Source organism: Diceros bicornis, chromosome 16 (genome assembly GCF_020826845.1).
Source record: "Diceros bicornis minor isolate mBicDic1 chromosome 16, mDicBic1.mat.cur, whole genome shotgun sequence".
In the NCBI taxonomy this organism is placed as follows: domain Eukaryota; kingdom Metazoa; phylum Chordata; class Mammalia; order Perissodactyla; family Rhinocerotidae; genus Diceros; species Diceros bicornis.
In genome coordinates, this window is record NC_080755.1 from 37,780,879 (window position 1) to 37,807,013 (window position 26,135).

The 26,135-nt window shown below is 44.5% G+C and overlaps 1 protein-coding gene across 1 annotated transcript in view; it reads left to right on the forward strand.

The window, feature by feature from the left end:
- The window catches only part of SETBP1 (SET binding protein 1), a 362,371-nt gene that overhangs the window by 19,994 nt on the left and 316,242 nt on the right, over window positions 1-26,135 (forward strand). The window contains exon 2 of the mRNA XM_058557032.1: window positions 977-1,628. Within this exon, the coding sequence (XP_058413015.1) occupies window positions 1,143-1,628 (486 nt within the window). The 5' untranslated portion in view covers window positions 977-1,142. The remainder of the gene's footprint in view (window positions 1-976; window positions 1,629-26,135) is intronic.

Here is a 26,135-nt window from a genome sequence, read left to right on the forward strand (position 1 = left end):
GAGATCAGCCCTGAGCTAACATCCGCCAATCCTCCTCTTTTTTTTTTTTGCTGAGGAAGACAGCCCTGGGCTAACATCGGTGCCCATCTTCCTCCACTTTATATGGGACGCCGCCACAGCGTGGCTTACCAAGCAGTGCGTCGGTGCGCGCCCGGGATCCGAACCAGCGAACCCCGGGCCGCCGCAGCGGAGTGTGCGCACTTAACCGCTTGCGCCACAGGGCCGGCCCCTGGAATGGCTATTTTTATCGAAATAATTAATAATGATTAAATATCTTTTGTGTCAATGGTAACATTTTTAGTGTTTGTTTTGCCTTAATCACAGCGTTAGAAATGATTTCCCACTGAACTTTTTGTTTTCCTTTCTCGAGCCTGCACCTAAGATTTGCATTTGTTTTAAGAAATAAAAATAAGACTTTGCATAATTCAAGCAATTTATAATGAAAAATGACCAAGGAAGAATGGTCAAGAGGTCGGCTAAATGTCCCTCCTCCAAGGGGATGGAGAACTTGGCCCCGGCAGCTCGGGGTTGTGTTCAGCTTTGCAAACAGTTCTTCATATGTGAGAGGGAAGTGGTGCAAGAAGCCAACCAAATGCAGGTCCCACAGACCTGAGCATCAACGCTTCAGAATTCCCTTTCGTCATGGTTGGTTTTGATGGTGACTCAGCCACCTGTAGCTTCGGTATAAGAAACTTGTAACTTGTTACTGGACTGGAGGGCTCGCCTCTCTTACCTTTTTTCTTGGGCCCACAGCCATAAAAATTAATAACAATTCAATGAAGGGCTGTGTGTGTGTGTGTTTCCCCCTCTGCTCCAGTATAATCCAATTTGGGGATGTGCACGTTCTGGTTTGATTTCTTTCCATCATTTTTTCTGATACCATAGATAAGAGGGAAGGGGCTTCTGGAACTTAGATTGAGTTACTTTTGAGGTCATTTTCCTTCCTGCCGTGGCTAATTATCTCTCTGCTTCTCAGTTGCAGATCTGATCTCTTCTGAACACCTCACCGTGTCTGCATCCCTGGGACTCTGAACCCAGCAGCTGGACTACTTTGTCCTTGGAATTTTGGGTGTCCTCTCTTCTCACCTTTCCTTTTTCCCTTTTCCCCTTCCCCCTCCTGAGAACTCCTGAAGAGGCTTGTCATGGAGTCCAGGGAAGTCTTAAGCAGCTCCAGGCAAAGGGGGGGCGAGTCAGAATTCCTGCCGGTGTCCTCAGCCAAGCCCCCGACTGCTCCCGGCTGTGCAGGAGAACCTTTGCTCTCTGCTCCAGGAACTGGGAAGGGGATGCCAGTGGGCGGAGAGCGCATGGAACCAGAGGAGGAGGATGAACTGGGCTCAGGGCGGGATGTAGATTCCAACTCCAATGCAGACAGCGAGAAATGGGTGGCAGGAGATGGCCTGGAAGAACAGGAGTTTTCTATCAAGGAGGCAAACTTCACAGAGGGGAGTCTGAAGCTGAAGATTCAGACCACAAAGCGGGCTAAGAAACCCCCAAAGAATCTGGAGAACTATATATGCCCACCTGAAATCAAGATCACCATCAAGCAGTCTGGGGACCAGAAGGTGTCCCGTGCTGGGAAAAATAGCAAAGCCACAAAGGAGGAGGAAAGAAGCCACTCCAAAAAGAAGGTAGGGAGCCCTGATTGTAGGCTTTTTTGTTTGTTTGTTTTTGCCATTTTATCCTCAACTTTTAAGGGTCTGTTTGCTTATTACTTATTTATTCCTGAATTACCAAAGGCCTTGATGAAATAGGGCCTCCAGAAGAAATGCGTCTGATATCTTGGTATAGTATCCAATTTATTATTATAGCCACTTGAAAAAAAGTAACTACTAGAATTATAATTCTGGAAAGTTCTTTTTCTTGTGTAGCAGCCAATTGGCTGGGTCAGATCTGGCTAAGCTGTGACAACATTTTGAGGGTTTTTTCCTTTAATATTTGCATCAATTCTCATAGTCAAGAGCGGGATGTTGAAAAATTATGGTCAATCAGAACTGTCAAGAACCGTTATAACCTCCTTTTGGTTTCAATTACTACTGTAAATCTTTCTAAAATAGGCGAGTCACTCACCTGACTAAGGAAGTCCAGTCTTTGTAGTTAGTGAGGTTCTTAGAGGGCTGAGAGATCATCACTCTGAAAGCCAGTGGGGAGCATTAGAGCTAGAACTGGAGAAAGAAAAGGGGCAGGCAAATGACCTGAATTTTTGTCTAGCGCATCGTAGACTTTTAAGGTTGGGTGTTGAATGAACTTGGTTGATTGTTGTTTTCCTCCTAAAAGTCAAACATGGATGTGGAAAGCAGCTCTCTAGGTGATTGAGGGTGTCATTTGGTTGGAGATGAATGGACCCAAGTTTCACTGTTTTTATTTTGAATCACAGGGGGTTACTGTGACCTCCCTTCCTGGGAAGAGTGTGGCACTCAGCTATGATAGCAGAGAACCGCCCTAGTCTAAAAAGTTTTTGTTCCCAAGACTCTCTGGGACTTGTGAGTAGCTCCAAAAGGTTCTGTCTTGTTGACAAGAGCTTTTGGGTTCTAGGTTGTAAGTATTAATCAGAGTCTTTGTAACTCTTTGGCCCACATCTTATCATTTATTTGGGCTCTAGATATGATGGATTAGCTAAAAATGGCACATATGAATGAACCTCTCTCCTTTATAGCCCAGAGATAATCTGTAGTGTTTCTGTTGCCCGTGGTTTTTGAGCTTTGGGGTAGTCATTTGCAACAAAACTGCTGGGAATCATGTTCTTTCTTTAGTGTAGGGCTTGTGTCCTTCATCATGCTAGGTGTTTTGGCCAATTCGTTGAATTTAAAATTCAAAGGCTTGGACTAGAAGAGACTTTCTAGGGTGACCAACACCTCCCAGTGTGCTCAGACTATCCTGGTATTAAAACTGAAAGTCTTACATCCAGGAATCCCCCTCAGTCCTGGGCAAGTTGGGACAGTTGTCACCTTACTTGAATATCTGGAACACAAGGGAATCTTTAGAAATTGGTTTGTTTTTATGGAGCATAGAGGCAGTGCTTTCCTCTTTCCCCTCCCTATTACAACTTTGCTGTGCTTTCTGGTTCTCTGTCATAAAACCAAAGGTTATCTAGACGCATGTGGAAACTTTTGAGATTCTTGCAAGGAAATACAACAGCTCAGCTCAGGCTCCACTTAGAAAGTCAGGCTTTACTTTGGAGTTGGGTCTCTTCAGCTTTGGAAAAGAGTATCTTTGTCTCTGGTCACTGAGATGGTTGGTTCTTTGTGTTCTGTTAGATTTTCTATGTTGGTGGGTGGTCTTGAAAACTGTGGTAAACATTTTTCCTCCATCCCCATCACCGCCAGAATTTGAGCAGTAGCCCACAGTTTTGGGTGTGCAAACCCAAATTCTCTACCTTAGCAAGAGAATAAGTTGTTCTGATCAGGTACTTCTTTCCCTAAAGCCACAAGATTTTTCCCAAATGTAGCCTTCTGCCTATTGGAATGCCCCACAATAAAACTTGGAATTTGTGACATGGAGATGACTTCAAAGCTGAAAAGTATAGTGAACTTCTATTTTCATATCTGAAATATGAAATTTCATATTTCATATTTCGGGCTGGTCATCCTCCCCCAAAAGCTGGATGCACTTTCTGAGCTTTAATGAAATTGCTTCTTTGAGTGTGTGACTTCCGGGTGAGCATTTCTAAGCCTCAGAAATTGGAGGGGGCAGAAAAGAAGAGGAAGGACTGAAATTGAACTTGCAGTGCTGCATTATGCTGACACTGTAATGGGAATATCTACAAAAATTTTAAACTGTTAGGAGTTTGCTTCATATTGTACTTCTCCATCCTTTCTACATTTATTTATGCCTGGAGCTCTTACTTCCCAAAAATGAATGAAGAAAATTATCAGTACTAGGTCTTAATCACTTGATAGATGATAAGAACATTCTCTGACCTGTATTGGATTAGAATATTAAGTTCATTACTCTTCAGGTTGCTGTTGTTTTGAAAACAAGAAGTAAGCAAAACTGGAAGCTTAGGTGAAGAGATGGAAACCTGGCCTTCCATTTGTATGGAAAAGTTCAATGGCATGAACTTGCCGAATTTATTTATTTGTATGAATGCGAAGTAACCAGTAACGTAACCTGTAATTTGGGATAAGAAAAAGGATGAGGATAGCATTTCGTAAGTAACAGATCAGTGTCTAACTCTAAAATCCAGTCTTCTGGATCTTCTTCTTCTTCTTCTTCTTTTTTTTTTTGGTGAGGAAGATTGGCCCTGAGCTAACATCTGTTGTCAATTTCCCTCTTCTGCTTAAGGAATATTGTCCCTGAACTAACATCTGTGCCAGTCTTCCTCTATTTTCTATGTGGGATGCCCCCACAGCACGGCTTGATCAGCGTGTATAGGTCCATGCCCAGGATCTGAACCTGTGAACCCCGGGCTGCCGAAGCAGAGCACATGAACTTAACCACTACACGACTGGGCCAGCCCTTCTGGATCTTTTTTTATGAGGCAAGCCACTCATTGGAAAAGTCACATGGAGTGGCCCCTGAGACTCAGGTCCTATGCTAAGTGCTAGGAAGGAGGCCCTGTTGAGCTCGTCCTTGAGCTGATGGAGATGCCCATTCGGGAGTCACCTGAATATATGTGCTAACTTGGAGCAGGGGTTGGCAAAATATAGTCCCTGGGCCAAATCCAGCCCCCTGCCTGTTTATGTACAGCCCACAAGCAAAGAATGGTTGGAAAAAAATCAAAAGAATAATATTTTGTAACTTGTGAAAATTATATGAAATTCAAATTTCAGTGTCCATAAATACAGTTTTATTGGCATGGGGCCACATCCATGTGTTTACATTTTGTCTATAACTGCTTTTACACCACAACGGCAGAGTCGAGTCGTTGTGACAGAGTCTGTATGGCCCGCAAAACTTAAACTATCTACTGTCTGGCCCTTACCAAAAAAAAAAAAAAAAAAATGTTTGTCAACCGTTGACTTAGGGAAAGGACATAGAGTTTCAGGATAACAAGAATTTTGTTTTATATTGTTTTGTTTTTAATGATTCAGCTTCCAGATTTGGAGGCCGGGGGAAATTGGGTGTTACATCATTATGTGCTTTTTTTTTTCAGACCAATTAGTTTTGTTCAAATCATTGTTTGACAGCCTTAGGCATAGATAGCTTATATTGGATCCCAAATGATTTTCTTTTTCATTGGTTTTTGTAGAAAGAATGCTCTGTAGGATAATGATAGCATTCCTTACATATCACAGCTGGTTCTCTGCTAGGTTAACTCTATTTCTACATATTCTACGGCTTTGGGGTGGAGAGATATATGCGTGGCGTCCTCAAGAGCTTTATTCCAAATTTCAAACCTAAGACCAATCCTCCGAACTGGAGAGGTGTCATAGATGTTCAGGGAATGTGACCGCTTAAGTGGTAGGATGTTAGGAAGGACTCTCTAAAATACTGGCTAGAGGATGCATAGACTCCTCTAACCAGGGGACAAGTCACCTCCCTTTTGTATGAAATTAGGATGGCAGTTGAGATGCTATGTGGAAGAGGGTTTATGATGAATGGATATATGTGAGGCGTAAGAGCAGTATTTGGTAAGAAGGAGAGGCTGAGAAGAGAGCTCAGAACATATTTTAGGACCTCAGAGCTGTCCTTTGGACAGATTCTGCTTTGCAAATGGACTCCATAAATGCAACTTGCCCTTTGTCAGGGAACCAACATGGTTACATCTTAGACTTACTCAGGTAAGTGATGTCATAACTTATGCTTCCTCTAGTTCCCTTCTATTTCACTCAGTAATAACAACAGAGAACGTGAGAATGAGTCTCTAGAAGCAAGTTCAGGTACAATATGTGAGCATAAAATGTTCCAACAGTGATAGATTTTTAAGAGGCTCTCAGCTAGGCAGAGCTTAGAAGCCCTTATCTTTCCTGAGGACCTTCCATGGGAATCAGGGACCCCTGTCCAGGTTCAACAGCAGAAGGAGAGAGGAGTCTTAGACAAGCTCCATACAATGACCTGGGATAGGAGATGTGGTGTGATAATCCATGCTACCTGGCTTTGTGACTTTGGATCTGAAATGTAACCTTGCTGAAGCCCCAGTTTCCTCATCTGCCAAATAGAGAGATGATTTCCACATTAGATAACTCAATGGGAGATTTTAGGAAAAATGGGTAATTTATAGAGCACACATCATAATAATAGTTCTGATTCGTTGAGCTCTGTGGCAAACCCTCTGCTCTCTGTCTTACATGTATTCACCTTCAATGTTAGTTCTTATGACAACCCTGCCAGGCAGTTATTATTTATTGACAGATGAGGAATTGAGGCTCAGTTGTTTCACAAAAGCAGTAGCAGAAGCAGGAATGGGTGGGGTTGGCCTTTGAAGCCAGTTCTTTTAGACTCCAAAGCTGATGCTATATTCCAGACCCTCAGTGACCACACCATAAAGGACTGCTGGGAGGTAAGGATCTAGCACTGAGCGTTTCTTCCACACTCTGCCACATTAGTTAGGGTGACAGGATCATAAGCAGGCATGTTGTCCTTAATTCCAAGTGTTCCAGGATGCTTAAGAGAAAATGCAAAGCCTCATGTGTTAAAGTCTTATTGTTTCCTTTATTACGTTTATGAATTTTTATTTACTTTTGACCAAAATACAACTTCTATTTCATTTTTTGGGACTTAATTTTTCCTCTTCTCCAGCTTCGTCAAGAGAACCTATTTCCTCCAGCAGCAAGGACTTTAACCTTGTATTCATCAGGTGCCAGCCACGGTCCTAGAAATGTGCTCAGGATTTGTCCTTGACACTCCCACCTAGACATCATCATATATCTATGGAAAGATTTCGTATTCTGTTCTGAGCACTCATAACCCTCTCTTAGGAAGTCTAACAGGTCGTGCACTCATTTGCTCTTTCTTTAAATAGCATCTTCTTTGTGCCAAACAGACAAAGTGTGGATAGGAAAAAGGCTTTTTAGGTGAGGTAGATGGGAAACTAGGTTGGCATCAGATTGCAGAGAGTGATGAATATCGAATAAATAAATGGGTTTGTGTTTAATTCTGTAAGTAATTGGAGTGCTCAGCAGGCTTCAAACTGGGGAAAGGGATGGGTTGGGGGCCCCAGGAAAATAATGAGAGTAATGTGGGGCAGAGGAACTTAAAAGGGAAGAGGTGAAAGGGGACCCTTTAGGTACTGCAGTTGTCAGTGAGGAGGGACTGCACTAGGGTTCTCCATTTTCCCCGTAGGCTGCTGAGAGGCACATTTCTCTCCTGACCCCCTATGCTTGGAGCAGTTTGGTACATCAAGTAGATGAGGAGAGGGCTCTGGGAGGGGGTGCTGGGCAGGAGACAAAGGGTTGCTCAGATTGCCTGACATCTGGCTGCTGCACCATCATGTCCTCCTCCACTCTGGTGGGTGGCCCTGGGCATCCAGTAGAGAACCTTCCACCCTCTTGTAGTTCAGGTGTCCATCCCTGACTGTGATTTTGCCCAGCACCTTTTCTGGTCACTCCTAGGTGCATTGCTTGACTGAGGGCTTGCCCTCCCTTCTTCTGGAGGTGTGAATTAGGTATTTTGAACTCATGAGAGTATGAGCATCTTCCTTCACAACACCCTCAACCTGACTTGGAGAGCAGGTGTCGCCAGCATTTCTTTACAACAAGCTGAATTTCCTCTCTCTCTCCCTTTTTTTTTTTTTTGGTGAAGAAGATTGGCCCTGAGCTAACATCTATTGCCAATCTTCCTCTTTTTGCTTGAGGAAGAATGGCCCTGAGCTAACATCTGTGCCAATCTTGTGTATGTGGGTCGCCACCACAGCATGGCTTGATGAGTGGTGTAGGTCCGTGCCCAGGATCTGAACCCATGAACCTGGGCTGCCGAAGTGGAGTGCACTGAGCTTAACCACCACACCACCGGGCCGGCCCCCCACCCTTGTTTAATCTTATATTTTCTCTCTATAGTTTTTCTTTTTAAGCTGCATATTCCTATTTATTCACCAGAGTGCCTGGAATTTTTGTTTCCTGATAGGTTTCTCTCTAGTTATTTTACAGCTAAAGCTCCATGGAGGATGGTGAACGATCTTTTCCACAAGGTATTTGTCTCCAGGGAGCAACAGGTAACATCTAACACCTGGAGCTGAAGGTGTGGGGGACAGAACATTGGCCTTGGGGACAAAATCCCTAGGCACTAGCTCTGCCTCTGTTATTAACAATTTCAGTAAGAATGCTTCACTTTCCTGGATCTCAGTGTCTGCATGTTAAAAAAACAAAAAGAATAAAAATAAAAACAGCTTTTGACCTCTGAAGCCTCATTTCTATTCTAAAAACTGAAAACTTTAAGAGTCATTCTGTAAATGGGGCAAGTCTTTCTCTTTAAGAAAACTAATTACTGTAAACAAAACTTTTGACCTCTTTGGACCTACTCTTCCGTCATCAGATTGTTTCCTTTCTGCCCCAGTGTCAAAAGGCCTAAAATCATGGGAGCAGATATCAGAGCTGAGCTTAAAAAGTGGTGAGATTTACCATGCTTTCCGTGAGGATATTCTGGGAATGTTTGGTTCCCTCTTCCCTGCTTGTACATTTTTTTTCTACCTCCTGTGTTTGGGATTCCCTGAGGGTTCAAAGCGTTGTGCTGGCTCTTTTCCTCCTGGTTTTGATGTTCCCTCGGTAGTCAGTTTCACTTTGGACTTCCCCAAGGAACAGTCTTTGGTGACCTCCATGCCCCTGAAGAGAGATCTGGCAAAGTAACCAAGCAGGAAAATGGTGTTCTGTTCTGATGGCGAGTCATTTGTTCCCTGAAGGGTTCAGATTCTGAGTGGGGAACAAGGGATCTGTTAGAAAGAGTCCCTTTCCTGAGAGTGGATTTGAACTTGGATCCTTGAGTCTAGGGATGGTCTCTCTCTGCCTTTGGAGGAAGAGAACCTGCACTAGAACCTGGGATCCTATAACCTTAGGCAAGTTACTTAACCTCTGGAAACTGTTTCCTGATTGTATGAAAATCAGGAATAAGAGCAACACCTCCTTGTTGGCATCTTGTGGGGACAAAAGTGCCTGTGGGCATTTAGCATAGCACTCACTCAGCATGCATCACTCTTGTTCCCTTTCGCCTTGCATCTCCTCCGGACCACCCACAGGACCTTCCTCAGTCCAGACACAGCTAAGCACACAGGGACCTGCAGTGGTGCTGGGTGCCTGGGAGGTGTGTGCTGTCTCAGAAGCCATGTGTTTCTTTAGGCCATCCTGCTGATCTTGCTTTCATGTTGCGCATGGCTGTGTTGAATTGGTCTAGCTGCACGGCAGTGCCAGTGTCTTATTTCTGATACTTGCACAAGCATCTACTAATAGAGCACGTCGCTAATGCTTTCTTTTGTTTTGGCAGTGGTGGGGGGTGGCGATTGCTATGGGGATTTATTTAGAGATGGTTCAAATGTCTTTTATCTCTGTGGTCACTTATCTGCCAAACCAGGATTGCTGCTGAGCTCAAAGCATGACTCAAAATGAAAGTTTTCAAGCAGTGTCGTAAGAACGACCAAGTGGGGTTCGGCTGGCGGCTGCCTTCCACCCCTGCCACGCTTCCAGCCCTTGCAGGTCACCCTCCCTTCCCCATCACTGCAATTCTCCATCCTCCAACAGTCCTCTCCTAGCTGCATTTCCAGGTGACCTTCAGTTATGTTGTCGTTTTTATTTTAATAAAAGGCAAGAAAAACAATCCCTGTTTGCCCTTTTCTGCCCCATCCTTTGATTCTTCTGATTCCTGCAACTTTAAGTTAAAAATGTCCCACCTTCAAAGCACTAAAATGCAGGACATCGCCTGCCTGCCTTGCTTGTTCATGAGATGCGACTGGCTTTGGTCAGGAAGTCGCTGGGCCTGGTAAGGGCCACCAAGGCGGAGAGCACAGGGATGTGGCAGGGAGGTTCTCAGAGCCTGGGCCCCGGGCTTTGATTCAGGCTCCTGACTGCATTACATACAGAAAACAAACAGCATGAGGCATTGAAGTCACGTGCTGTAGGGTTTTCTTTAATCCACTGTAAGCTAAAAATGCACGTTACGATTTGCACACGGCCCAACTGGTTTGGAAAAAGGGTTTCAACTTGGATGGTCCTCAGGGGGACTTGACTTGGAAGGTGGTGTTAAGGCCCTGAGCACTTTCCACCGAGGAGGAACCAGTGGCCAGGAGGAGAGGCTGCCAGAGGGGAGAGCAGAAGTTCAGTAGAGCCAGATTCCCAGGAGGTATACCAACAGACCCAGCCTGCAAACACCTGCGTGGACTCGCCGTTGTACCCAGTGTGCACAGAGTCTGCATTACGTGCTGACTGCTGAAGCAGCGAACCCTCTGTGCAGGCTGAGGCCGCTGTCTGAGCCTGTGGGAAAACGGACAACCAGAGATCTCTTCATTGTGGGCAGGTTTGGACTATATAACTTCTAGGGCTCCTTCTGACTTTCCATAGTATCCCAAAGGATCTTGCCCTATAAGGACAAGGGTCTTCCTTGTATACTTTGAGTGTGCTTTTCTCTCTGATGTCCCAGGTCTATTTTTTTTTTTCCTGCCTGCCCCTCCCTCACAAAGCTAACTTCCCTCACCTCCCCACCAGACTGTGACCTCACCAGGGGAAACAATGGAGGCCTTTATTTACTCTGAAAAGTCCAAGCAGTTCCCATCTTGGTTCCTGGCCCGTGGGCCACTTGATAATCATCATTAGTATCAAATGCAGGTTGCTTCAGCGTGTTTTCTAGATCTTGTTTATTGTGGTTTTCCCCAGATCATCTTTTCTGCCTCCCACAAGTTTCTAGCCAGTTTCACAGGGGATCAGAGGTGGGGGAGAGGGATAGAGAATTCTTGAAGGGACCAGGACGGACAGCAGCTCTGTCCCTCAAGGTGGCCACCATGTTTTGCTAATAAGAAGTAATCATTTGCAAATATAAATTTGCCCAACAGTGTGGACAGCTTTTCATGCTGGGCCAGTTAGTTCATTTGCTTAGCATTGTAAATGAGAGTTCAGCTCAGGATTTTCAGCATTTTTCACCACAGACTGTGCCCCTAGAGAACCAACTAAAGAAGTTGCTTTTCTTGGTGGATCACAGGTGTAGCTAAAGGGGATCTGTTTGTAACCTATAATGGGAATCTTCGTGATTTCTTCATCCTTGTCTTTTTTGAGGAGCAAGGAGGTGGAAACTGATTTATTTAGGTGGGCGGCTCTTCCTTGTACCATCAGGTTCCTGAACTCACAGTTTTCCTACTGGATTGCTGCCTTTGAGCAGCAGGTCGGTGTCATGCTGGGATTTGGGTGCTGTTGGATCATGAAGGAAGCCAAGGTTGGGAGAGCCAGAAAGGGTCTGAGAACTAGCAGTTAAATCCATTGAGGACACAGGCTTGAATTAGGAAGCAGGGGAAGGCTGACCACAGAAGCTGTGGGTCAAAAGAAAGGAATGGGTCCACAGTTGGCTCACACTTCTAGAATCATGGACTTCCCTGAGAGTCAGAAGAGCCTCTGAATATTTCTATTTCAGCATCCCTCCTAAACAAACAAAAGACACCTTCCAAAATCCCTCATGAACAGTTATTTGGCTGCTGCTCAATGGCCCTCAGGGAGGGGACTCGCCACCTCTTGAGGCAGCCCTGGTTTTCGTAAAGCTGTTTCTTATGTTGCACTAAAATCATCCTTGATGCAGTCTTCTAAGTCATCCCTTTTAAAGCTTAAATATTTCCAGTACCTGAAACCGTTCCTTGGATTCCGTGGTTTCCTGACGCCAAACCACCTTGGTTCCTGTGCTAGGAATGCCAATTTGTCAATGTTGCTCCTAAAAGGCATAGATGTAGAGGGCTCACAGAGTAGAGTACAGTATAGGAAGGTGGTCTGGCCCTGCAGAGCACCAGGGGATTGTGACCCCCTCCACTCTAAGTATGGTATTTCTATTAACAGGACCCTGGACTATACCGGCTTTCTAGCATGTTCGTCATTGTTCGTGTACACTGAACTCAAGGTCAAGGAAACTCTCCAATTTAATATCACCTTATGCTACTTTTACTGGTCCAGATCATCACATCCTACATACAATAGATTCTTTGGGCCAATATCCAAGTGTTTGCATTATGCTTATTATCATCTCTTTTTGCACAGTTCTAGGCAGAGATGTGAATCAAATGTCAATTAGATGTTCCAGTTTGAGTCTGAGGACTACACAGAAGGCACAGAAATAAGGCAACTTTGAAACGTAGATGGTCTTCTTACTCGGTGTCCCTCTTCTATGTTTTCTCTGATGAGGCATCTCTAGATCGCTCTCCACCATCTGTGAAGGTGGTTTCTCATTTACATATTGACCTTGGATCTGACTGAAAGGCTTGTTAAAAGGGTGCTGTCAAAAGTAAAGTTTTTTCTTCTCAGTATGGTGGAAGCTCTCTGAGGACAGGAGTTATAGCTTTTCATATAATATCCACTTATTTTATTTCCCTAGCCTGGATGTCAAATAGGTTCTTGTTAGCTCAGTGCCAATGAAGATAGTACTATGGAAAACACTCTTCTCCATCAAAACAGTTTTTGCCTAGTCAGCCCCATGTATTTTGCATTGGTTCCTTAGAAACATCTGGAATCTTTCATCAGGCTGCCTTTTTTGTGCTCCCATCCAGATATACTGTAGCAGAGCTGAGGCATCTAAATTCTACACCAGTCTACAGAGTTGTATGGTATCTTCAGCATAAGTGCTGTGTGGGGTATAGAAAGATCTTATTGGGAAGAATCGATCTCAGAGCATTTAGGGAAAAACCCAGAGCCCTACAAGAAACTGTCAAAATGTATGTTGCAGATAGTGCATAGTACGGAAAATTGGTAGCAGCCATCACATCTGCCCAGCACCTTTGCAAAGTGTTCACATCCGCCCAACTGTTGCCTCTTTCTGGTTGGTTCTTAGGATAGTTCAGTGAAATAGCTGTTATTCCTCCCTGTCTTATAGACTGAGGGAGGGACTCTTCGGTTTTTAAATCGCTTGCCTTGAGGTTACAACTAATTACGGGGTGGGGTGGGAGATGACGGGGTCGGGAAGGGTGACTCAAATCCTCCTCACACCCTCAGGTCTCCTGGTTTCCAGCAGCAGGAAGCCATCATTGAAAGGTTCCTCTCTAGCCGGTCCTGCTGGTACATCCTCAAGGAAAGAATAGTTGAGTCCTGTGCAGTTCACCTGATTGTTCCTGCTGCTTGCCGCTGGCCTAGGCTGTGGGTGAACTTGGGCTGCCTCCTGGAGACCCACCCTTTCTCAGACTGTGCACAGCCATCTCCCTGCTGGAAAACACAGCAGGCACAGTGGCAGTGAGGCATGGGAAGAAGTGACGGTGAGCAGCGAGGCTCAGGGGTGTGGGATAATGGGCTCACTGTGACTTCCTCTAGAAGGGTTATTCTAAAGTGTCCTGGTTCAGACTGAAGATGTAGGATTCAGCAAAAGCCTCCTCCAAAATAAGATTCCATGAGCACTGCTGGCTGAGACTTGAGGAGAGGATGGCTACCCCATGCTGGGCATTCTGGGTCTGAATCCCTGTTCTGCCTTTAACAAATGAATCTCTGTTTTCTCATATTTAACAAGGGATTACTACTGTCTCTCTTCCTTCCACATTACTTTGAAGATAATCTGAGCGAATGGTTGTAAAGCGGTTCTGAAATGGTAAAAGTGCAGTGGAGATATAAGGTGCCCTTCTGTAGAACTAGCCTGTACTAGATTCCTAACCAACTGTGGTCTCTAATTAAACTTTTCCATTGCTTATTCCAACGTCCCCTCATTCCCTGGCCTCCCTCTTCCCCTGCTTTGAATAAAGCCCCCAGACGTGGCTGTGACGAACAGCAGCTGCGGGATGGAAGCGGTCAGCAGCCTAGTCCAGATACCCGCCACATGGTCTAATTGCCCTTTGTGAAATTCTGGGGTGAGAGGTCAGCCCTCTTTGCCCATCTTTGTCACTTTTCAGTCATCTGTATCCTGGTGGCAGTTGTGTTATCCCAGTATCCTTCCCCTACCCCCACCTCCCCCCTCTTCTCATGGATCCCAGGAAAAAACCATCTGCTGAGTTGGCTTTCAGAAGATTTTTCTTTTTTTTTAAATACCAATTTCCCTTTGTTCCGAGGCAACCTCCAATCAGAGCTTGGGTCTGCTGGGTTTGGCGAAAGGCTGGTATTGTGTTTCCTGCTCCCAGAGGAAAGGTTGTCCACTTGCTTTTCTTTTTGATTCAATTCCCTGCCATTCTGCAGGAGAGTCAGAGGTTGCAGCTGCTGCTGTCAGCTGTAAGTGGGGGACCCCCTTGTTTAAGAACCTACACGTTAATCCTTTGGCAGAGGGAGAAAAAAACCCTGAAAAACCAAAAACCAAACAGAGAAAAAAATTAAAACCACCACTAACTAAAGTCTTTCTTCTTATTCCCATCTCATCTTGTAAGTCACACAAGATCCTACTGGTTGCTTGAGCTCAGGCCTTGCTGTCTTTGGAGGTTTTCTTGAAGAGTCTTTGGTGTCTAGCCTCTTATGTTTCCTGATTTCGTGCTGAAGAGTATGAACTGCACTTCAGAGGCTTAGAAGAGTCATTCTTTTATGGAAAACTCGAATCACAGAGAAAGCTAATTGGCTCTGTAGGCTGCTTTTCTGGGCATAACAATCGCCACCGTTTTGGTACTTAGAATAGCTGGGAACTTTACCAAGCACTTGACACATATTGTCTACTAAATGCTCCCCACAACCACAATGGAGATGTTATTATCCCCATTTTACAGGTGTGTAAATTGAGGCCCAGAGACCTCCAGTTACTCATCTCAGATCTCAGAGTCAGGAAGCTGTGATCCCAGCATGCCCACCCTCTGAGCTCCAAGGCAGCTGGCCCATGGCTCCTCACACAGTGCTCGGGTGGCCTAAACTTAGGGTGGGAGCCAAAGATCCTCCCCTGCAGAGCCTGCCTTCCAGGAGAGCTGTGGGCGAGGTGCTTTCTCAGTGCTTCCATTTCTGTCTGTAAAACTGGAACCACAATAGCTAGAGGCCAGGGAACCCAGAGAATCAATTGGCCAAATCCTGTGAAAGCTTTGTAAGCTCTTCTATCTCTGAAGCTAGTGCTTTTGTCTTCTTTTCTATCATGTTCCAAAAAATGTGTAAAAATCCCCTCGACAGATTTAGGAGATGCTCTGACACATCCTCTCAAGTTATCTTGCAACCTTGTGAGCAGAACACTTGGCTGGCCTCTGGCCTTGTGGGGTCTGCCTTCACCGCACACACTCCCATCTTCACTCATGGGCCTTTGCGAGGTGTTTGTCCTTTACAAACAAAAGGGTGGGTTTTGCTCCTTGATGGTGATGAGAACCGAGGTCAGAAAATGAACAGATGATGAATTCCATAAATTGGTGAAAATTCGTAAAATCCATAAAGTTCTTTTGAAACATGCCATCTCTTTCTTGCTCTCACTGTTGGAGTAGGACCATGACCCAGAGCACTGAGGGACCTGAGGATTCCTGTAGAGTGGAATATAAAATAAAACAAATACAGTGGCAACACAGAGAGACAAAGAGAGAGACAGAGAGACAGAGCGAAATGTCAAAGGTTTCTCTTTTGCTTCCTCCTGAGGGTATAGAATTTTCCTAGACAACTTAAAGTATGTGTGAGTGTCTGTATTGATTTTAATATCTTAAAATACATTGCAGGCTCCTATTAATGTGAATTATAAGAAATGTAGCAACTTTACTGAGCAATGTACTCAGCTTTGCTCCTGAAACTATCTAATGGTGTCCTGGCTCAGAATCTTACTATATAAAATGAGGTAATTTTTACTAAATTTTCTCTCTTTTCCTTCACTTTCTAATACAATCCAAGAATGAAAACAAATCTTTCCTGAAGCAATAGGAGAGAGACAAAAGCCAGCATACAGATGCATTGGACTAGGTGAAGGAGCGTCCATAGAGTGGGTAGCAGTGGCTACAGGGGCAGACCGTGGGTCTCAGGTCCAGAAGAATTGTCCCTTTGCTCAGCTCTACCAGCGGACTCGAGCTGCACCTTGGGTTAGCCAGGGTCCCTCTTTAGCTCAGTTTTACTTATGGATGCAGATGCCAGTGGTGTCAGAGCAGGAGGAACAGGAGGAGATAGGAAAGGGAAAATGTTGACTTCAGAACAGTGGGCTCTGCTGGATCTGAAAAAGATGCCCTAACAAAGAGAGAGACACAAAGCTAGGATGAGCAGAACTTGGGTGCCCCTGCTGATACTAATTCTCCCAGTGACAGTGCTTTCTTGCTTCTGCATTACTGTGTCATTCATTAATTTATGCATCCAATTAATCAAAGGTATTTTCTTCAATAAGTAGTTATTACATGGCAGGTAATATCATGGAGATATAACTGGGCATTGTTTCTTAAATGTCTCAAGTGGGGTAATGTTGTCTGCCTGACTTGCAAGCTCCATTAAAGTAGGAACTGAGAAAGAAAAGCTTCCCCGTAGCACCTCAACTAGGAAGAAGAATGTCAGCCTTTTCAAAAACTACGTTGTTGTTGACTGATTGATTTGATTGAGTGATAAGGGCTATCTGTGGGTAATTAAAAGGAAGACAAGAAACACCTTGAAGCAGAACAAGATGAGATGTGAGTTGAAGGTATCCATTCTGGTAGACACATGTGGCTTTATGGGACTGATGCATTTACTCGATGGCATGTCCTTGAGATTTCCAGCTTAGAAAGAGGAAGACAGTATAGCAAGATTGGCTGGAAACCTGAAAATTCACATCACACATTTTGGCAGAGGGAACAGAATCTGAGAAAAGTAGTGGAGGAGATAGAAGTGGAAAGGCCTGGTGTATTGGAGCAAGTCAGGTACAAGGGGGGACGCCATGTGAGGCTGGCCCCTGCAAGGGGGGGAAGGGAAGGACAGCATCGGAGAGAAAAGGTGTGCAGGGGATGGAGGGCAGGGAAATGGCATATGCTTATGGACCATGTCAGTATTGTAAGGTCTGGGGGAAGGTGCCTCCTCTGAAAGGCTGCATCAGTCCAGGTGACCTTTGCAGAGGAGGAATGGAGCAACTGGTGAGACCGTGGGTACTCCTGGAAAAGCTTGGCCTGTGGTCTTGGACTCTCTCAAAAAGACTTACTGCTCCACCCAAGGTACTGGCATGGAAGCCATTTCTGATACCCCTAAGGGGCAGCTGGGCAGGTGGGCCTAGAGAGGGGCTGCTGCAGACTGGACCAGCTGTGCCTCTCTTCACCTCCAGGGAGGAGCAGTTGTTGAACTTCTGGATGCCTAGGTTTCTTTCTGGCTTCAGTCGTAAATGACAGCTGCCCTTCACTCCCAATTTTAGGCCTGCAGCAGATTCCTCTCTGTCGGGGCCTGACTGCGGGAGCAGCAATGGCTGTTTCTGCTCATTTCATTTAACCCAGGGAGATAATTGCTGGTCCATGGAGCTTCTCTTTCTCAGAAGAGGATGGCCCAGCTGTGGGGGTTCAGCCTGCAGGCAGTGGAGGCAAAATGCTGGAGGAGAGGACAAATATTCGAGGAGATGGGCCAAGTCAAATCCAGAGAACGTGAGAGAGGGACCAATAGGCACATATGTGCTTCTATCATGTTTCTCTGAGGAGCTATGTCTATGAAGGTGGTGCAGTTTGGTGTGTGTGTTAGAGAGATTTCGGTGTTGTGTGCACATACATACGTGTGTGTGTGTGTGTGTGTGTGTGTAGCCTCTGGGAAAATGGATATTGTATATGACATAATAGAGCCCTAGCCCGAGAAGCAAGAGATTTAGTTTCTGCCCCTAACCTCCTGTGTTTCCTCACCCGCCTCTTGTTCTTAGGGATCCCATCTTGAAATGAAGGCAATGAAGCAAAATATCCCAAAGCCTTTTCTAACTCTGATATTCCAAGAAATCACAATGTCAGTATTGATTCACATAGCTAGGTATTTACACATATGTGAATATGGAGACTTATTAATATAGAGACATGATTTTTACCTCAACATCAGTATAACCATGTGCATAGTTTTTTGAATAGCTGCCTGCTCTAAGTATCAAATATGTGTGTATTTGAGAAAAAAGTTGACATATTCAGCCACACCTGATGTGAATGATGACTAGGATTGAAAAAGGAGGGAAATCACATGGCCACTTGGGCAGGTGAAAGAGTGCAGAGTCATCACTCCCAATTTATAAGGACTTGTCTGGCCTCAAAAGAAACCTCTGAACTTCCCGTCTTGTTGGGGAGGTTAGGCCAAGCATGATGCTCATGTTGTCAGATGCTGGGGTAAGTGAAGAATTCAGTGAGGGATGGAGGAAAAGGGGAGGCCTGAATTGGCCTTGAAGGAAGTGTAGGACTTAGGCAGGAGGAAAATTGGGCAAGAGCATTGCTTGAGCCATTGTACAGGGGGCGGAGCGCTCACCGAGGTGCCCCTCGGGCTTGACTTGCTGGCCTGCAGGGTTTATGTGGAAAACCTGGAGTGGAAGGATGCCTTGGTAGGGCAGGTTAGGGAGATCTGACTTTTTTCCTGAGTAGGACAAGAAAGAAATGGAGTCACCCACTCCCATATTGGGGAGAAGAGAATAGGTGAGTGTGCAGTGAGCTGCTTTGGGATGTCATAACACAGCCAGCATCGGAGGGAAGTGAGCTTAGCTGGGGACAAGAAGTAGAGGTTGCCTGGAGCACCCAGTGAAGAGAGTAAGTGCCCTTGGTTTTTGCTGTCACACCGAAGAGGCCAAGAGAGCCTTCAAGCAGGTGACAAGGGGCGTCCTCTAACATTTTGATTTCTGCGACTTAGAGAGGCTCAGTCATTTTCTTAAGAATGCATTGATTTATTTCCTTAAGAATTCATAAGTGCCTTACTGACACTTATGAAAAGCTGATGTAAAGTACCTTGAGTGAAGAAGAACTTAAGACATTCACAAAGGTTCCAAATCCAGCCTTTTTACCCTGGAGTTCTGTTTCCACTAGTAGTGCCCAGAGCAAGAATGCCGAAAGAAGGGAGTTCATCAAATCCGTCTTCTTTTTCCTGGATAAACTCGAGGTTTACTTCCTGTATTTCAAGGTTGTAGCCCGTGATGTGGGGAGTTTGGATTTCATCTGATATCTTTACTATTTCTAGTCTATTTGTTTTCTGTTATTCTTTGCCACCCATTCCTTCGCTACTGCTGAGTTCTCTAGCTCGGCGCGGGACTCAATAAATCTCTTCCTTCTACCCCTTCTGCAAACAAGGCTTTCAGAGAAATGGGGTTGGGGGAAAGCCAGCTTCCACCGTCACCTCCTCTCAAACCTTTTTTAACCACTTTAAATGTGACCTACCCAGACACAATGTGGAGGGACAAGTCGCACCTTTTCTGTGTTAGAAAGGAACAAAAATGCATATGGCCATGGTGGGGAATTTCCCCCACCCTCAGAAGGTGGGGGAACAGGGCAACGGTGTGAAAGAATAAATTAGTTGTGGCAAATCTTGTTAGTGTCCATTGTAAGCAGAGAAGCTAAGCCATCTGTGGCCACTTGCAAAATTGTTCCTTGTTTGTTCAGGCTCCCCACCGAAGCAAATCTTTGTGGCTTCTGATGATTTGCATACTGTCACTTGTTTGCCAACTGGAGGGTGTCTGGAGATGTGTATGTGAGAGGGCATTTGTGTGGACTTGTATGTGTGTGCTGAAGAGAGCCCAGTGTTGGTATGCCAGTGAAATAGATGTCTGGGAGGCTGGCTTTGACTGGGCTCTGGGCTTAGGAGGAGAAGGAGGGATCCTGGAAGATCCTGTTTATGTTATTTTTGGGCATCCCTAGTCAACATCTCTAGTTGCCTTCTTGTGCTCCCATCCCTTACTCCTCCCTGGAGTCCCCTGCTGCCCTTATTTCTCTCCCATCTTTGCTTCAACTTCTAAGTTCTTAATTGGTAATGTGTGTTCTGCAAGAGGCAGGACATGTTTAGAGCAGCTTACGTCCTAGTTATAAGCTAAGAGAGATATCTTAGGGTAGCGTTTGCCACCAGTGTGACTGAATCGTTCTGTGTCAAACAGAGTGCTGTTTCACCTCTATTCACTCTACAACTGTTTACAGTGGACTTACTGCAGACAGTGGTTCTCCAGGTGCTGTAGGGGTCTAAAGGCTACATGACCTCCATTATCCCTGTCTTTGGAGAGGTTCCATGTAGTAGAAATGATGCACGATGAGCAACCCATGCTCTGTGGATGGGATGAAGAAAGTTCTGAAGGTCATGAGCGGAGGGATTGGTCATTGAGGTCCAGTGGCCACTGGAGGCTCTGTGCCTGAGGCCATGTGGAAGACAGAAGATTGTGTAGAGTGTATGGTCAGGAGGGCTCTTGTGTTGGACTTCTAGGATGTCCAGGCTGGCCAAAGAAAATAGCAAATGCAAATCTGTAAAAATTAAACAGCGAAAATGCTCCTTCTGCTTATCATCACATCATCCTATAGGAAGGATGATACAATAGGATAAGAATCTGCGGCAAGAGTTGGAGTCCTTCTATGATTATTTCTAGCAACACCAATATTTTATTCTCTGTGTGATGTTGGCGACTTACTTGGCCACACTGCACCTTAATTTCGCCTTTGAAAAAAGGGCATCATTCTTTTTTCTTCTCCTTCTCTTCCTCTCACTTTCTTTATACTAGGCAGACTCTGGCTGTAAAGAAGGTTGGTGCTTTCATCTCTTCAGAAGACCTCTTTTTATGCTGTAGGGTGGCATTCTCCATAGCTATCTGAGAGGGTCAAACTGCTTCTCATCGCTTAATAGAGACACACAAAGAATATTAAAGGATAAAGGAGACCTTGAAAATCATCAGAGCACTCTTCCCTTTACAGATGAGGACACAGATCAGTGATGTCTCATGATTTGTCCAACAGCACATGGCCAGTCAGTGACAGTCTGGAAAAAACTCTTTCTAGTCGTCACAGTGCTGGGTGCTAAAAAAGAGACAGGACACTCGACTGCTGTGGCCACTCGTTGCCCATTGCATGGGAGTCTGCCCTGCCTATTTGCTGGGCCCATCTTATTACAGTTTGACACTTCTCTGTTGAACCCTCCTGAACCCACCATGGCTTTGCCCAGGAGAATCAGATAAAGGAGCCTTTTATTTTCCAGCTGCCCTGTGAGTGCAGCCTTCAGAGAAAAGGGGCTGGCAGTGGGGGTGGGGATGGGAGAAAACATTTGTCTTTCAATATTGGCCTGACATGAAAGCCACACTGATGGGCACTTTGAGAACCCAGTGAAATAATGGTCGTAGCCAAGACAAAAGATAAAACTGACCCACTAGTTATGCAATTACTTAAACATGATTTACCTTGCATAATGCTGGCTGGGACCTGGGAGGTCTCATTTCTAACGAGCCAAGAGACAGCACAATTAGTTACATGGGAAGGAGCGCTATCAGACAGCAAACTCATCATTGCACAAGAAAAGGTCCTTAAATATTCCCCCACCTTCCTGAAACACTCACAGAAATACACAGAAATAGCACAGCTCACATCTTGGTGGACAAAGGCAAGGATGGGGAAATGATGAGTGCTAGTGGTCTCCATATAGGATGTAGGGAGGGTGAGTGATTAGCTGGAACCAGATAAGTTGTAGAGATTTGGAGAGGGAGGGGCAGGGGTTTGGAAGGGAATTGTCATGTGAGGTGGTTGAATGTGAAAAGTCAGCCGGGAGCTCTGCAGGTTAACGGCCCTGGCAGACATGATTTCCATTTTGTGTGCACATCTGACAGCCAACCCTGAGCCTCTAATCTTGATGACATGCCCGCTTGAGGTAGTTAGGATGTGGAGGTGGGGAACAGGCTAGAGTAGAGAAAAAGCTCCGAAGGCGGAGGGTGGGAGGCCACATTTAGGCCAGTGAGAATGGGAGCCCATTACAGGAGGTCTTCATCCACTGTGATGTGTGAATTTTCCTAATCTTTTGATCATGCAAGCAAATCTTGGCAGCACTCTATTGACTCTAATTGCTTTAGGGCTATCGCCGTATCTCCCTGTGGTTAAACATAGTAGCCTGAGAAGTCAGCTCTCGGGTGGTGTGTCTGAGCTAGAAAGATAAGAAGGTGAAGGCTGTAGGATTTGAAGAGGCCAGGGCCAAAGGTTAAAGGAGAAAGGTTAGCAGCAGGCAAAGGCCCAGGGTTGAAATATTTGCTGAAGGCTGACAGGCAACAGAATAGAGGCAGACAAGTGGCAAATTCCTATTTTCTCCTCTAATTGAGGAAATATTTTGAATGGTATTCAGTCAGACTGCATAATGAGTGGGGATGGGGGCTGGGGATGGAGAGAATATGAATGAGAAAGAATATTATTAAATTACTGCAGAAAGCCAAAGTGCCTCCAGAGTTCAAGGAGTTGTGTAAATGTGTCATCCTGCCTTGCCTCTTCAGTTGGGCAGCACAGCATTCATTTCTTCACTCACTCATTTGGCCATGGTCACTGAGGACTTGCTTTGGGTGGAGGGGTTACTAGCTGCCCATAGGAGTTAGCATCAGATAAATGAAAAAGAGGCCAGTCCTTCGTCCTGAGAGTAGGCGGGTACATAAGCAAGTGATTCCAATGCAATGTGAGACCCTAGGTTTGATGCTGTTACTGTTGTTTTCTTTCAGTACCTAAATCTTGTCATCATCTGTGTCTGCTCACCATTGAGTGAATAATTTTATATAATCTTGCATCTAAGGGAGATTATAAAGTGATTACAGCACTGGGTCTGGCTTTCCCAGGGCATTGGTTCCTAGTGGAGTTGCCCTGCACTGCCCAGGAATTTCATAGCAGGGCTGGGGTGCAGAGTGCGTGGATGGGCGAGTCTGGTTGTAAGGAAGTGCTGAGGAAGTAAAGCAGTTGTTTCTTGACTCAACCAGAGCCAGCTGCTCCTCCTCCTTGCTCGGCCCTGCCTGCTCTTGCTTGTAAGAAATGGCTGCGGTATTCGGGAGCACGAGTTCAGTTAGGTTTCCAGGCTGATGGTGAGCGGCACTGATGGTTTATTTACTAGGATATTTATGAATTACAAGAGTGTAGAACTGGGAAAGCTGTGAGGGTCATTTTGCAGAGAGGAGCCCACAGAAGTTAAGTGATGCCCCCACAGTGCCTTGTGAGGTTGTGGCCGAGCTGGACCCTGCCTCAGCCCTCCGACTCCCCAGCCAACTGTGGGTACACTGCCACCTCTTCCAGGAAGTGATGACTCAGATTATTTTCATCAACATCTCTCACCCTACCCCTCCTCCATTTTCTTCCCACAGCCACCAAAGCCAATAATAGACCAAAGCAGTTTCAATTTTAGGCAATTTCCTTTTTTACTTAGAAATCTATGGTTAGTAAAGGGTGCTAGGGGGCTGATGGTGGCTGGAGGTGGGGAGGGAGGCATGAGAAGCTTCAAAGGGGATGGGTTTCTCCTGGTTCCAGGTAGCCTGGAGGAAATCACCCTGAGAACCTTCATGGAACCTTGAGTAGGTCTCTGAGAGATTCCTTCCACTCTGAAATTCTTTGGCCTTTAAGTTGAGAAGGGTATTTCCCCCCTGCCAATTCAGGGAGCATTCCTAAAGCTTCATAAAATTCTAAGTTTTAAACTGTAACAACTAAATCATGTGAGTTGTTGCAGATAATTTGTAAGTGACATTTCAGGCTTCTAGATTTTAGTTCCAATAGTCCTAGATACATATTACCTCCTTTTTGAGGAAGGCAGCAACTTCGCTTTGTTGCAGGGCCTAAAAATGGAAATCATTGAAGGAGATTATGGATAATCTAATAATAATTGCTATCTTTTAAGTTCTGTATATTAGTCATTGAGCTAAGCCCTTTACATCCAAATTTAGATGTAATCCTTCGAATAACTCTTAAGAGGTAAGTCTGATTATTCCCATTTTGTTGATGAGTAAACTGTGGCATTAGGAGGTTACATAGCTTACCAAATGGCACATAGCAAGCATATAAGAGAGTTAGTATTTGAAGTCAGGTCAGTCTGATTTTAAAGTTGATACTGTTAATCACGAAGCTATATAGGTCCTCCCATTTATAGAGTTCATAAACTGTAATAATATTGCTGTTAAATTTCATTAAATGTTTGATACCAAATGGCCCATACTTCTAGTTCATTAAGTTTTTAAGGTTCACAAAGACCTCATGAAACCCTATTTTAACAAATACCTCAGGCCACACAAATTTGTACTCTGTTATATAATTTGTTTTTAGAATAATATGTGGAGAAGAGCCCAAGGTGAAAGGACCTAGCTAAATTGTTGTGTGTCAGCCATGTTCCCATTCTGGTTTCTGCTTTCACATTCTGGGGTCAACTGGGGAGATAAATCCCTTTGCCATTGATCTTAGTGGGGAGGAAGGGAAGACTATGGAGATGAGGGTTATCAAGGGATCTTGGAAAATTTAAAGCATTATTCAAATGCAATAATAGAGTATATTAACAGGTTTTTTTTTTTTTTAACAGTATAATCATGCTTCAGTCTCACTTTTCAGATCCTTCTCTTTGAGATCCTTTTCTAGAATGTTCATTTGGGTAACTAGAATGAAGCCTATTTTGTTGGAATGTTTGGGTAGCTCAGTATTTTAGCTCTCAGGAAGAGTTGTATACATTTGACTCAAATATTTGTGTGTAGGAACGTGTTTGTATGTGTGTGTGTGTGTATTTTGATACCCAAATAAAAACAATCTTTTAAAGTTTTGCCGTCAGTGTCCTTATTCCCGTCACTAAAGTTTTGCCGTCAGTGTCCTTATTCCTGTCACTCACTTTGGAGTAACAGATTATGATAAATGGTATCCGTGGAGGTTCCAGTCTTCAGGGCCTTCTCATCCTTTCCTTTTCATTTGAAAGCATTTTAAGGATTTGTTGCTGAATATCTTGTGTGGTTCACGAAGATCACTCAGATGAGATTCTAAACTTGCTCTTCTAGAGGCAGCCTGTCCACTGAATGGCCAGCATCCCCTTTCAGTCCAGGAGAGTGGAAAGTAGGCAAACACTCTTTGTATGAGTGCTGTTGGACGTTGCCAACTGTATATGATTTGAACTATCCAGAATGTTCCCTCTAACCTCAACAAGAACAAGAATCATTTAAACAATCCATATTGTGCCTCACCAAGCTCTCAAACACCTTTAATGTGAAATCTCTACCACCTTCATAAAATTAATTCTTGCAAGTGAGAGGGACAGATGCTAGTATTCCCGACAGACACTTAGCCAGCCTCCTCTGTGCTTTGCGACTGGTCTTTCTATTGCTGGATAGTTCTGGGCTCAGATGCTGTTTTCCCTATTGGGTCAAAGTATTCCTCTTTGTAACCTGACTTTTTAGTCCTATGAAACCCTAAAACACAGAAGCTATGCTAGAGAGTTGATGACACTTTTCTAAGACCTCAAACTAAAACCCACATCAATTGTATCCAATAAAAAAAGAGACTTGATTTCAGGGGAGGTCCTTAGAAGTACCAGTCATGCATTCCCTTGTTTGTTCTGCTGTCACTTATTAGGTTGACTCTAAAGAGTTAATGAAGGCTATCTCAGGAAGAAAAGTGAAGTCTTCTCTTCTCCCATTTAAGACTCATTACTTAGAAATATACCAATTCTGAGAAACCAAATAATACACTTCTCCACTGTGATCACTTTAGCACAGCTTGGCTGCATTATTCAAATTCCTATGTTGTATTGTCTGATTTATTCCAGATAGCAGGGCAGTCAGGAAGAAGTAGAAACCCTCGAGATGTTTAGTGGCTATTCACTATTAGAAACTAGTGGTACTCACAACTGGCCATCTCCCTCGATATCATCACATGTCTCTGTGCTAAACTTATTTGCAATCTATTAAAAATCACAGAAGGCATGCATGTTTGGGAAAAAGTCACTGTTATGTTTCAAGTGCAAGTAATCAAATTTAAGGTGTATCTGGGTACCTGTTATTAATGTCCCATAGTGATCATTTTTTTGTTCCACCAACATTGAATAAATTTGGATTCTGAAGTAGTCATTGTACTCAGTGTTAAGAATATAAAATCAAATGAGACACATCGTCTTCATTCAAGAATCACACAGACTTGAGTGGGATAGGCAAATAAAGTGGAACTTAGAATGTACTAACTACAGTAAACAGAAAGAATGACTGTCTGAATCACATTGGGATCAGGGAGAGAAAGCATCAGGGATAGAGGGAAGGTAACCCTCGGAGCAAGTTTTGAGGGAAAAGAGGAATCAGTTGGGCTAAGAAGGAGAATGGACACTCCAGGA